At 42.1% G+C, this 12346-nt stretch overlaps 3 protein-coding genes across 4 annotated transcripts in view; 1 reads left to right on the top strand and 2 right to left on the bottom strand.

Annotated features, from left to right (window-relative positions):
• The window catches only part of scnm1 (sodium channel modifier 1), a 4641-nt gene extending 3247 nt beyond the window's left edge, over window positions 1–1394 (bottom strand). Inside the window, exons 1-4 of the mRNA XM_076736808.1 lie at window positions 1273–1394; window positions 1026–1096; window positions 837–925; window positions 316–410 (exon numbers count right to left, since the gene is read on the bottom strand). Of these exons, the coding sequence (XP_076592923.1) occupies window positions 316–410; window positions 837–925; window positions 1026–1096; window positions 1273–1323 (306 nt within the window). The 5' untranslated portion in view covers window positions 1324–1394. The remainder of the gene's footprint in view (window positions 1–315; window positions 411–836; window positions 926–1025; window positions 1097–1272) is intronic.
• lysmd1 (LysM, putative peptidoglycan-binding, domain containing 1) lies at window positions 1367–5046 on the top strand. Of its 2 annotated transcripts, XM_076736809.1 has the most exons (4): window positions 1367–1487; window positions 1675–2276; window positions 2662–2981; window positions 3610–5046. In XM_076736809.1, the coding sequence occupies exons 2-4, from the start codon at window positions 2097–2099 to the stop codon at window positions 3791–3793; spliced, it is 684 nt and encodes a 227-aa protein (XP_076592924.1). In that variant the 5' UTR covers window positions 1367–1487; window positions 1675–2096; the 3' UTR covers window positions 3794–5046. The 2 variants fall into 2 exon arrangements, with proteins under 2 accessions (XP_076592924.1, XP_076592925.1); XM_076736810.1 differs by lacking the exon at window positions 1367–1487 and having other exon boundaries at window positions 1647–2276.
• On the bottom strand, window positions 4949–12346 carry tnfaip8l2b (tumor necrosis factor, alpha-induced protein 8-like 2b). Its single transcript, XM_076736811.1, has 3 exons — window positions 11929–12346; window positions 6639–6962; window positions 4949–6363 (listed from the first exon to the last, which is right to left on the bottom strand). The coding sequence occupies exons 2-3, from the start codon at window positions 6954–6956 to the stop codon at window positions 6121–6123; spliced, it is 561 nt and encodes a 186-aa protein (XP_076592926.1). The 5' UTR covers window positions 6957–6962; window positions 11929–12346; the 3' UTR covers window positions 4949–6120.

Below are 12346 nucleotides of genomic sequence, written 5' to 3'. Positions count from 1 at the left end.
TTTTCCACAGCAGGCACCAACTTTAAACTGGTAGGCAGAATGTCATTTGTCAGGGACATGTGGTCGTCACAGGGTCTCACAACGGCTCTGACACAAGACAACAACATGGATCAACAGTCTGTGCCAGTTAACCAAAGACTGTTCAGCTCATGTCTTTATTCTCCAGCGATGATTCATTGACCTTCTGCTTGTCCAATAATCAGACTGACTCCTCTCTCCAAAAACAACTTTCCTCCACAACTACAAGAGATTATGGAAGGTTTACTTTAGCAAACACAGCTTATCTTCATACCTGTATAAGATGAAGTTACCAACCTGTCTCTTATCTTCAGTCTGGACGTAGTTTTCATGTTGTCTTTTAGTTATTTCGTTCTTTAACTGTGCTTTCTTGCCATAGAATGCTTTTAATCCTGTTGAAATACAACATAAAGCCATTTGTAATCAATTTAAGGTGTGGATATTGAGGGTTGGGGGAGATGAACATGAATTTAATTTTTACCACTGTCCTGTAGCTCTCCCTTCAATATCTCTTGTTGTATTATGAGCTGCACAGTTTTATTACAATATTGGATTCTTACATTATTTATGCAACATTGCATCAACAGACTTAATTAACAACAGCAAAATCAGTGAACTAAGTCACCAAACAAAAATCATATTGTGGTGTCTGACAGTGCAAAATGGACTGCTTTTATTTTTGGAGCAGACATTTAAGAAGCTCCAAATACAAAACAGGCTGTCTTTAGAGAAAGGTGGGACAGATAATCATTACTTAAACACTTAACCATATCATAACTCATATAATGAACTACACATCATAAATTAGACTGTCTCACCTTCGAGATGCCTTTTTCCCTTTCTGTGGACTGTCAGCATTTCAACTGTATCGAACACAGGCCGGTAGGAGCACATAAGGCAGGTGTATCTAGAAACCGAGTGAACAGGTTGAATTTCAGATTCATGTCAACTGCTGCAAGCTATGCATGGACAGCCTTTAACAACACCAAGTTACAAGTTAACTTCACCTTCCATTTTTCAGAAGAGCCGCTTCATCCTCTGGAATAAAATTAGACAAAAGATCTGCCACACGCCGTTTCTGAAACCAGCAAGAGTAGGGTGGTTAATTCATCGTTTTTCAGTTGTAAAGAAGCTTCGTTTTACACTACAGATGGCTACAGGTAGCTAACGGGATGCTAACCATAACAACCTAGCATCTCAGCTGAAGTCTCTTCTAGAAAAGAAAAAAATATATATGAATAGATACACTCTCACCTTCAGGATGTTCAACTGACTCTTGTCATTACCTTCCCTTTTAAATGACATAATTATTACGGTTGTTAATCTGAAACCAGATGTCAGAAACCGGTTAGCTAACTAGCTACTTTACGACAAGCTAAACCATGATAGCAATGAGGCATTCCCTGTCAACGGGTGGAATGGGAAATACGAACTTCGAATAGAATAACGTTCCGCTCAGTTTTTACGCGGTAAGTTATGTTGCGCTCAAAGTGATTTTTCACTCATTTATCTTCAATTTGAGAGTTCATACACCAATGAAACGCCATAAGTCATCATATTCAAGTGATTAATTCTGTTTCAAACCATAGGCTGTATGCAGTCTCATTTTGTATCGTTTCCTCTAATTGTCGTTTTCTCTAATTGTCATGAATGCAGCGCTTGTGACGAATCATGGGACTAGTCACGCAACACGGCAGTCATGGCAACATGGCAGCGGACAGATGACTCCCGGAAACATGACAACATTCACAACTTTCTCAGCAACTTTTCAAGAATTTGTTTGCGATACAAGGTAGGTTAAACTCGTAGTCAGGTATGTTAAGTCACTGTCATTAGCTGTGGCAGAAGTTCGACGGGGGACCTTAGCAACATACAGTCACAGTTTGACACGAAAAAAAGGCGTGAGTCAAGTGTCAACGTTAATTAGCTAACGTTAGCTAAAGTGATGCTAGGAGGCTAAATAAGCTGCTACTCGGAGTAAGCTGTATTTTCATGATGTGAACAACATTAACGTTTGCCGGAAACCGTATACCGTTAGCTCGGTTGCCAACTTAACGTTAGCTAAGTGGTTCACGACCATGTCCGGGGAGCGGGCGTCTTTACCAACCGGGGGCAACGGCCTCCTCCGCGGGAGCCGTACGAGGTCTTACGGCAGTTTGGTCCGGTCTCCGCTCTCTCCGGTCCGCCAGAGACGCATTGAGCACAAAATTCAACCAGGAGAAACACTACAAGGCCTGGCCCTGAAATATGGAGTGTCTGTAAGTATAACTTACTCCTGAAACTGCTTTAATTCTAATTTTATTCCTGCATTATTCCCTCAGCCATTCATTTGAACACGATAATAGAAATACATAATATCGTGATGTCATACTTCCCAATGTAATGTAACTGTTTGAAATATTTGGATATCTGAACTTGTGTAAGGTTATTTCATATAAATTCTGTATGTACATACATTTTTCTCATTATTTTTATCTTGGCTATTACATTTTTTCAATACAATTTTGAACTATTAACCCTAATGGCCCATATGAACTTGCATCTGTCCTGTTCATGATGTTAGAAAATAAAGCTAAAAGTGTCAATCAACTTTTTTTGGATTTTAAATTTGCAAAAGGCTGACGAATTAATCTTCTCTTGCAGATGGAGCAAATCAAAAGAGCAAACAGGATGTACACCAATGACTCGATATTCCTGAAGAAGTCCTTGTCAATCCCTGTGCTGTCAGACTTGGACCACAGTAGTAATGGAGTGGACTTGGTTTTAGAGGACAGTGAAGAAGACAATGCTGGCTGTGTTTTGGCTCAGAATGGGCCCACGGGAAGCTCCTCTGAGGAGAAGCAAGATGGTGGCAGAGAAAGCGCGTCAGACCTTACCCCAGTGGATTTTCTGAAAAGGTTGGATGGTTTGATAAGTTTGTCCAAGCAGGCTGCTGTCAGAGGATACCAGGAGTCAGAGGAGAGGTATGTCCACATGGCTCTCACTGCTTGCTTGTTTGTACTGTTCAGACAGAGAGACTGAGACTTCGAGTGTTGTCATTCAAGTGATTCTTTGTGTCGGTATTAATACACTGAAAGTATACTGTGTAAACCTTTGTCAGTGTGCAGTTTCCTACGCGCATCAACCCCTTTAGCTTTTCTGTTTTCTTTCTTATCTTACGGCATGGCCAAGCATATAAATATCAATACAGGATTATTTTATGTTAGTTCTGATGCTGACTTCTGGTATGACACACCACATGAACCTTGGTCCACAAGTCCAACACTTTGTACATCCATCCATCTCCCTGACCTCAGTCTTATGAGCCACTTCCTGCTTTGGGGGGCATCCTCAAAAGGCTCAGTCATTCACAAGCACTTTGTGAAACACATGATTACATGAAGGATATTACTACATGGGCTCAGGAACATTTCATAAAACTGTTGTAAGTAAACATAGTTTGTTTGTACTTTCATTCTGTTTTTATTTATGTCCCAACTCCTTGGAATTGGGATTATATCACTGACAGCATCCAAACATGAATGCAGGCTGTTTGTGGGAATCTTATCAGTCGCCAGACTCTGCATCTTTTCTTGTGTTTGTTCTTCACAGGGTTGCTGCCCTAGAAGCAGCTTGCACCAGCAGGACTTCAGAGTGGCGGCCCCTCACAAGATCACAGAGTGTCATTGCATCTTCCAGAATGCAGCAGCAGGGAGCACATGGAGCAGTGCCCCTAACTATCACCAAACTCACCAAGAAACTGAGAGACAGGGAAGATGAGATCTTTCAGCTGTGACGTGTTTCTGCTGTTTCACTGTGATCATTAAAGGAAGTCTCCCAGAGAGCCCTGTCACAGGGTTTGGCCTCCTGGATAATAATGAAAGATAAAGGAATAGATCTAGGCCTGGGTACCAAACTTTGATGCTTTTATGGCACTGACTGCTTCAGTATTACCCTAACTAGCCCTATCAGGTATCATAAATGTGTTGTCAGTCAGTGCCTTGGGTAAAGTTTGTCAGCGTCATTGAGCCAGTAAACATGCAGGATGCTCGTACCAGGATCTAATAATGCGAGTGATCCACTGTTTGCTGTTAGAGATGCAGGAAAACACAAAGTTAGACCAGAGACCGGGCTCAATTTTTTCCTTTTTAACCACTACTTGCTTACCTGCACTGGTGACTAAGTAAACTTTGTACTTCTTGTTAGCTAGCTAGTGCTGCTCACCTCTTGAACGTAGTGTTGCTTACATACCGGCAGGTAACAGAAGACAAATAATCATGTTGACACAGTGGATGATTGTCAGTCACAGGCTGGCTGCTCTTTAGCACAGACAAAAAGTAAGAGGTCTCACTCTCACTAGTTCCCAATACCACAAAGGTCACATTGGATTTGCCAAAGTGGACGCTGCAATGGAATATTGCTGCACTGGACTGTATTATTCATGTTCCCTTTGACAGTCATTTATATTTTTATTCAAGTTCAGTGGTCTGGTTTCTCCAGCTGCTCAAAGGTCTTGTCAAAACTCCTTTTGAGATACATGGGAAGCAGCACTATTTTTTAACAGGTTATTGTACTCTGTACACTGTAGATGATGAAAAGCTCAATATTGTCCCATAGCTGTGTGTGTCTTGTTTCCACATGCAGGACATATGAGCGTGAAATGTTAAGAATGAGAATTTCGCAGTCACATGTTGGGTCAGTCATGTGACTCCTCGTATGGTGAACTCAACAAGTGGTTTGTTTGTAATGCTACCTCACATCATGCTAATATAAAGTTAGCCAAGTCTTGTGACTCAGTGCTTCAGCCATAGTTTATAAAGTATATAGATCATGTTCACTGTAATATTGAGAGAATTATGTTGCTCATATATTGTTCTGTCTGTCCCTGCTGAAGCATTTAAACTGTAAATTAGCCAAAGTTTAAAAAGAGAGACATGTCTTAGAATATATTTTGACAGCAATCTTTTTATTATTTGTTCATTGTTTTTAATTCAGAAGTTTTGTATTGTTCGTTGTATTGTATTAGAATAAAAAATGTTTAAATTCATGAGATTCTGATCTGTATGTTTAAATGAATGCGTGTGTGTGCGTGTGTGTGTGTACACAGATGTAGACATGATGTTTATCCACACTTGTTTTACAAGGTTGAGTCCTCTTGACCTTAAAAAAAGCACCACCTCCACAAACTGCTGACTCTCATTAGCACTCAGTCTTTATCCACAGCATTCTGTTATTTAATATTTTTTCTCCACATTATTGTTTCCACAAAGAACAAAATATATTAGCAGTTAAATGCTAAATTACAATATTTGGCTATTACATATGGTGGTTTGTCCACTCTTGGCTTGATTTTTTTTCCCTTGTCTGTTAATATTCGATGTCTCTGTAATGTAAAACCGAAGGATAACACCTGTGATCCAATCTTCAGAAAAACATGAATTACAGGATTAACGTTCAAGCTTGTGTAGTCAACACCATTTAAGAGTTAGTCTTTTTGTTGATGCTCCTAAACATGTTTTGAAGCTGAGACTACAAAGTGTTGGTGTAACTGTCCACTGTGGGGTTGTTTGCTTTATTACTGGCTGCATTGTCTTCAGACGCCTCAGGAAATACAGCACATTGAGCTGCTGAAGCATCATGTTGACCACCAGATGGCAGTGTTATATTACAGTGGCATCATTCCCTGCCTGTTTATGCAACCTGTCCAGCTGTTCTAACTCTTCCTCTCCAGAATACATAACATCAGTAGTCCAGCATTTAAAGGTCTTAATTATTAAACATTGGATAAATTTCATAGTCTAGTAAAACAGCTGATATAATATAAAAAAGTTTGTATTCAAGTTTGGTTTCTGAGAACTTTGTCTGAATAGACAAGTATTTATCACAATTATATGGTATGTATTACCTCTCAACATCAAAGACTTGAGGAATGACTCAGCCAACTTTATTTTTATCCCACATATTCTTTGAGAACAATGGGGCAGCAGTTTTGTTCTCAAATCGCTTGTCATACGTTGCCGGTCCTCAGCAGCAGTAAGACCAATTTTGTCCAACAGTTCTGAGTCTCAAGTGAGTCTTCCTGTAGATCTCCCAGTGTCTGACTGACATTTCATTGGTTCCGTGTCATATTGTCCCATCCTCCACCAGTTTATTGAGTCCTTTGCAGACCTTGGTGAGGTTGGGTCGGAAGGGGCCGCTGGGGTCGTACAGTTTGGTCAGGAGCTCTGGGTCGGAGTAATGGTTGAAGACGTGGTTGATGCGACCGTGGGATTTAGTGGTTAGGTGGTTGTTGACCAGCTTCAGCAACAGATCCCTGCAGCTGGTCAGGAGCTCCTCCATTACTGCCTTGTCAAAGGTGAAGTCCACCTGCCCCAGCGTGGGGAAATACAGAATGTTATTACTGTGACGGTTCATCTCTATTATCCACAATCAACAGAAGACATCAGCTCATAGGGGATTTGTGACTTTGAGCAGAGCATGAGCTTTATATATAGTACCAAACTCAAATATTACGATTGAATCCAGTCCTTTATCACGATATCTTCTCGACCTTAAGATGAAAAACAACATCTAAAGAGGTACCTAAATGCTAGTACATACAGTTTTTTATTATGTTAAAAGGATAATGTATGGAAATGTACCTCATAGAAGCTGATAGCTGTCATGGCCCCCTGGTGCAGCTTCTTCTTAAAATCTTGGGCCACTCCAAGCTCTTCCGTGCTAAAACGGTTGTTCCTGAACAGCACGCCAATCTTCACGGCAATCTTGATCAGGTTTTTGATCACCTTCTGGGCCTCTGTTTTGTTGCCCGTGTATTCTTTGGAGATGCGGTACAGTTCATCCAGGATCTCGCTGGTGGTGTCATCGATGAACATTTGGACAGAGCTTTTGGAGGCCATGCTACTGAGGATCTTCTTCTGCGCCCTCAAGGCCATGTCCTTTGAGCTGAAGGCATCCATGGTTGCCTGAGTTGTCAAGGAGAAGGAAGATGTATTTTACATTTTAATGACAATGTAAGGGTTCAGGGTTACTTTAGTGATTAAAACTGCAGCTGTAAATGTTGCAAATTAGTAGTTTCCAACATTGCTGAGACAGTTGTACAATAGGACTTCATCCAAAATCAATAAACTGCATGTAGTATACCAGTTACAGAGGCGAAAATATTGAACATTTGCATGTCCAACTTTCTCTGAGTGGATTGATTGCTCATTTGCGTGTGCACGAGACAGTTATGTTACATACAAAAGTCCATGTCTATGTCGATACCTGACACCAGATTAAGACTAATTATGACTGTTTTTATGCTTTCACATTGCTTGAATAACTAATATAGGATAATGGAAGCCTCCACCAAGGCCCATAGTCAGCCCTTCTACAATATGCAAATGTGTGTTTCTGTAGCCACACCTTAGTTTGAGAAAACTGTGGTTACAGTTATGGCGATGTTACAGTTGTACCAGTTTTCTCATGAAACTGCCGTCCTCAAGTCCTCCATTACGAGTGCTTCCTGTGTGAAGTTTGAGCAGCTACATGTGTAGACACCCCAGGAAATAACTAATATCTGTGACTGTGGACTATGGAGTCATAATATCTCTACATTTGGCTGTGTTTTATCACTATTGAACTTTACTACCATCTATTAGATTTTAAGATATGTGGCATTTATTCTGCCATGGCCAAGAGCCCTGTCTTGCAAAGTGAAAACTAATTTGTGTATCCACCCTGTGATTCGGATCTGCTCCAGAATTTAATGGGTTCTTCCTTGGCTCATGCTACACCCCTCCACCAAGTTTCAAGAAACTAGTAGCTTTTTCTGTAATCCTGCTGACAAACAGACAAACAAACAAACAGAACCTCCTCAGTGGAGGTAAAAATATAAGTGCAAAATGTACGAGAAGAGACTACTCTACCCAAAATAATGAAGGTATTTATAGAACAGCATTTTCACACCTGGTTGCTGCTCGGCACAACTTCAGTCTTTTACTGCCAGACAATGAGCAGCTTCAGTGGAGTCGTTGGAGGTTAAGTGCCATGTTTAAGGGCCAACTGTTTGTTGTTATGGAGGCTGGGGAGGCCAACACATGTTCGCTTCTCTTATCCAAATTTCCCAGATGATCTGGGGATTTAAACTGGCGACCCTCCAGTCATTACTTTGACTCTTTAAACTTGAGATTGCCACCTAGGCACACACTCCTTCGCACACATCACTGAACTACATTTCAATGCCACAGTTTTTAGCAATTCAAACTCAAATATTTGTGGATAAAAAGTTAATTGATATCCCGACAGTGCTAAATTAACAGACACTGAAAATGCAGTGTCACGTTTGAAGCTCTGCTGTTAGTTTCAGTGTTTGTTTTTGTATCTAACACACAAATTATGCCAAAAGGGAAAAGTACCATGGAAGAGACTCCACTGTGGCTTTTAATTTCCCCACTGAGAGTTTAACCACACCTAGCATCCATCACAGAGAACCCCCCCGGGGATGTCATCAGCATGCATGCAGCATGCTATGGCACAACTACAAAATCCACTGTTTATCTTTGATTTGTCAACACAGTTTGAATTAATTCCTTTTTAATTACATTTAATTTTCCCGTAATCTCTAACATGAAAACAGGTAGATTTGGAGTGAATCACTCACAGAGGAAAACTCCATTTTATTTGAGATTCTTATTAGAGAAGCGTACAAAGATTGGGCAAGCAAAATAAGGTCAAATTCCCACAGCAATAAAACAAAGGCTGAAAGGATCAGAGCAACATGACACAAGAGATGAAACAAATATGTGTCCTTGTAGAATACTTGATCCTGATGCTTGATGGCTAAATCCAAGTTGTATCGCCAATCCCACATCCCCAAACACACACATAAAGAACAACTTAAGTTTTATTTAAATGCTTAACACCCACTTCACCTTAATCCAAAGTGTTTGCGATTAGTAAGACAGAGCCAGCAAAGACATACAGTATCTGCTGCATGCATCAGTGCCTCTGAGACTGCCGCATATCCTCGCCTACTTCCTGTGCTCCGTTCGGCCTTATATTTACACATTTATACACCCAGAGAGGTGTGAACAGGCCTGCAAGAGTTACTGAGCCTCTTTGAGTGTAAATTTCCACAGTAAATCCGACTTCTGGCCTGTGTGGACAAGTATTTGAGAGGAACAGGTAGGCTGCATAGCTGAGGCAGGTCCATGCCTGCTGTTTCCAGATTGCATCAATGATGGAGCAAGACCAGAAAGTGAGCTCCCTGAATGCAATGGTGACCTTAATTACTGGCCTGAGGTCTGCCTTTGGGTAAAACAACAACAGCTGATGTGTCACTGAAACATGTGCAACATGTTGCCTGAAAGCTGTCAGTTAATTGACTTCCCAATGGCTGCTTTCATGTTTCATGTTTGTGCATAGTAGGCCACTTTATTCAAATGATGACATTGTCCGACTCCAGTGATGCACAGTCAGCAAACAACTCCACATCTCGCTAATGAACGAAAGAGTGATCCAGTCACATTAACGATCATATCATGCAAATAGGCAGCGCTGACTCTCTGTCCCTGGTGTGCATCCAATCCGAGCTGCATCATCCATAATAAGCAAACAGTCACTTTTATAGGATATTTGACTGGGTTCCATTTTACATGCACAGCCATTCATTTTGAACAAGTGTCACATTTCTAATAGCTCGCTTTGTTACAAAAGCTTTGGGTTCCCTGTGGGGAATTAAAGAACATTCATTAGATTAATTTCCCTGAACGGTGATAATGGAAGTGGAGCAGCGTGATAGCTATTTCAGATTCATGCTTCAATCTCATTTATTTGCTAAAAAGACTACAGGGATTTGAGGGACGTGCACAGTGCATAGTCATCAGCCAGTATTGCACATAGTGGATGTGAGTCCACAGCTGGAGACTGCTGGCTGCTTGACTTTCTGTGCATCTGCATTGTTTATTTTATGCAGATCTATCAGGAAGTTGTAGCCGTTTGGAGAGTGTTGAAACATTGCCATGAAACCGCATTTCTGTAATGGACGTCGTTCAGTCCGTCACCTCGAGGACGCTTCGAATGTTGAGCATCAATTTTCTGGTGTGGATGGACTGAAGAGGGCTTTTAAGCACTGGTCTGGTGTTGACATCCACCAGAGAGTGACTGCATTACATGTTCAAGTGTTTGTTTCCATCGCAAATGCCTGCCTGGATCGACAAGCACCTGTACACTGAGTGAGACCTGAAGCTGTCAGAGGTACAGAATGAAAAGGAACAGAGCAGAGGTGGAACTGTTGAACTGCTGCAGAGATGGTTGCACTTGTTGTTAGAGCAACTGTAACCGCCAGGCGGTGAGGAATCTTCAAGCGTTCGGTTAATGGACAGTCAAAGAGAGAGCGCTGATTGGTGGAGCCATCCAGGCAGGCAGGAGAGGTAAATATTTAGCATTCCTCAGATGACTGCAGCCTCAGTGTTTGTGTTCATGTATGAGTTTGTGCGCACGTGGATGTGCATTTTTGAATAAAAGTGCTTTCAGGTTGTTTTTGCTTTGAGGTGTTTTTGAGAATAAAAGAATTTTTGCGTGTATTTGCGTGTTTGTTTCCCTCTGTGTGGAAGTATGAAGATAAATCCTCTCGGAGGGCTCAGAGGGGGATTCATGAAGCCCCTTTTGACTCAGCTGATCACAATGTGCCTTGTTGTGTTATTGGAGTGCAGCAGGGCGTCGTTACGATGAGCTCCGCAGATTGACACTCTCATTGGCTTTCAGCACCAGGCTTGGGGCCGGGTGGACTGAGTTGTAGCTGATGAGACCAAGAGGAGGGGGTGAGGTCTCTCTCAGCCGCCCGCAGCCTTTGATCAGGTTGAACAATGAGAATGTTCCAGAAAAAGTAAAGCATAGAAAAGCCATATCACTCAATCAGATGAAAACAAGGAGGCTATTACTGAAAGGCCATCGCTGAGCTACAAAGGTGGTTTGATTGAACTGGTCAAAACCTTTATTTTCCCCTGGTGATGAACCCGGAGAGGATTAAAAGATAACAACTACAGAACTACAGGATCTGTCTGTCCTTCTACAGCAGCTTTCTGTGCAAGAGGAGTTTTGTGCCAGGATGAAGCGTCACTTCCGTTTTGAAACAGGGCTGAAGGTTGAGATGCGCGTCTTGTTTTTAGCTTCTTGAGTAGCTTGTAACTCTTGATGTTTTCTTACTTCAGTGGCACATTGAATTCTTTATGCAAGATTATAAGGGTTGATTTTCTTTCGTATTTCTTTCTTTCGTTTGCTTCTTGCCTTCATTTGACAAATCTTTTGCAAAAATTCCTGTTAAACTTTTTCTTTCAGTAGAAGAAAAGGAAGCATTTTGAAATCCTCAAAAAGCACATATTGCAGTTTCTCTGTCAACATTGCACAACGCTTCTGAATCATCGTTGCTCAACCCCACCACCCATATACAATGCCTCAAAAGGGAAGCGAAACAGACAGCAGTTGGTGAAAAGGCACAGCGTCATCAGCAGAGGCCCGCGGGTCGTGTGTGCAGCTGGCATCTGCGCCGCAACATGAGTGACATCTTTCCCTGCATGTGCTTCTAACCTAACGTGCTTCAAATCAAAGTAGGCCAGTGACGGAGGGAAAGTCCACTGCCTCGAGATCTGAGTTGAGCAACTCCCAGCATGCGCAAACAAAAGTGTGAGCTCTACATTTGTGCATGTCGCTGTACTTGTTCCAGCATGACTGCGAGCGTATGCGCATATCTCCCAACCCGCGCTCAAGATGGGGAAGTGCAGAGAAGTCACACAATTTGTTCCAGTCATCCCTCGACTCGGCCCGTCTCTCCTGGGTGCCGGCGATGAATGCGCTTAATTTTTCCAAGAACAAACAGCAGAGACACTAATCTTGGCCCAGAGGATTTTTTTGTGTTGCTGCTACATGAACAAGGCAGAAGTGTCTTACCTGTGTGTTTTCTGAGTCCCCCTCCCTCCTGGTCTGTGTCAGATACCTCTCCCTCTGCTCTGTGTCTCAGGCTGACAGCACAGGCCAGTTGATTTAATGAGATCCTTTCATTTTCACTGCGAGCAGAGCCAAAACCCCCCAAAAACAGCCCTCCTGCAGCACCTCTGTCAGTGCTGCCACCCTATCTTAAGATAATGTTGAGCTGCACTTCCTTGAGGAACTAAATTGCTATGACACACCCCTCAGCGTGAGTGTCTCTCTCTCTCTCTCTCTCTCTCTCTCGCTCTCGCTGCTCTCCAGCTTGTTTCCCTCTGAAATTCAAAGTCAGACTCTTCAAAACCACTGTATTCCTCTCTTGCCCTCGCTCATCACACCTTGGCACTCTCTCTGAATGCGTCTCTCTCTGCTCGTCTCTGTA

This window comes from Chaetodon auriga, chromosome 8, assembly GCF_051107435.1.
Source record: "Chaetodon auriga isolate fChaAug3 chromosome 8, fChaAug3.hap1, whole genome shotgun sequence".
Classification (NCBI taxonomy): domain Eukaryota; kingdom Metazoa; phylum Chordata; class Actinopteri; order Chaetodontiformes; family Chaetodontidae; genus Chaetodon; species Chaetodon auriga.
The sequence above is the reverse complement of the archived record's forward strand: the minus strand, read 5'-3'. Positions and strand labels throughout refer to the sequence as shown.

Excerpts from the sequence above, each read along its gene's own strand:
- tnfaip8l2b (XM_076736811.1), bottom strand. The coding sequence starts at position 6,956 with ATGGATGCCTTCAGCTCAAAGGACATGGCCTTGAGGGCGCAGAAGAAG. Across the intron at positions 6,364-6,638 it reads CAGCTATCAGCTTCTATGAG|GTGGACTTCACCTTTGACAA; the intron begins GTACATTTCCAT and ends ACGCTGGGGCAG.
- lysmd1 (XM_076736809.1), top strand. The coding sequence starts at position 2,097 with ATGTCCGGGGAGCGGGCGTCTTTACCAACCGGGGGCAACGGCCTCCTC. Across the intron at positions 2,277-2,661 it reads CCCTGAAATATGGAGTGTCT|ATGGAGCAAATCAAAAGAGC; the intron begins GTAAGTATAACT and ends CTTCTCTTGCAG. Across the intron at positions 2,982-3,609 it reads TACCAGGAGTCAGAGGAGAG|GGTTGCTGCCCTAGAAGCAG; the intron begins GTATGTCCACAT and ends TGTTCTTCACAG.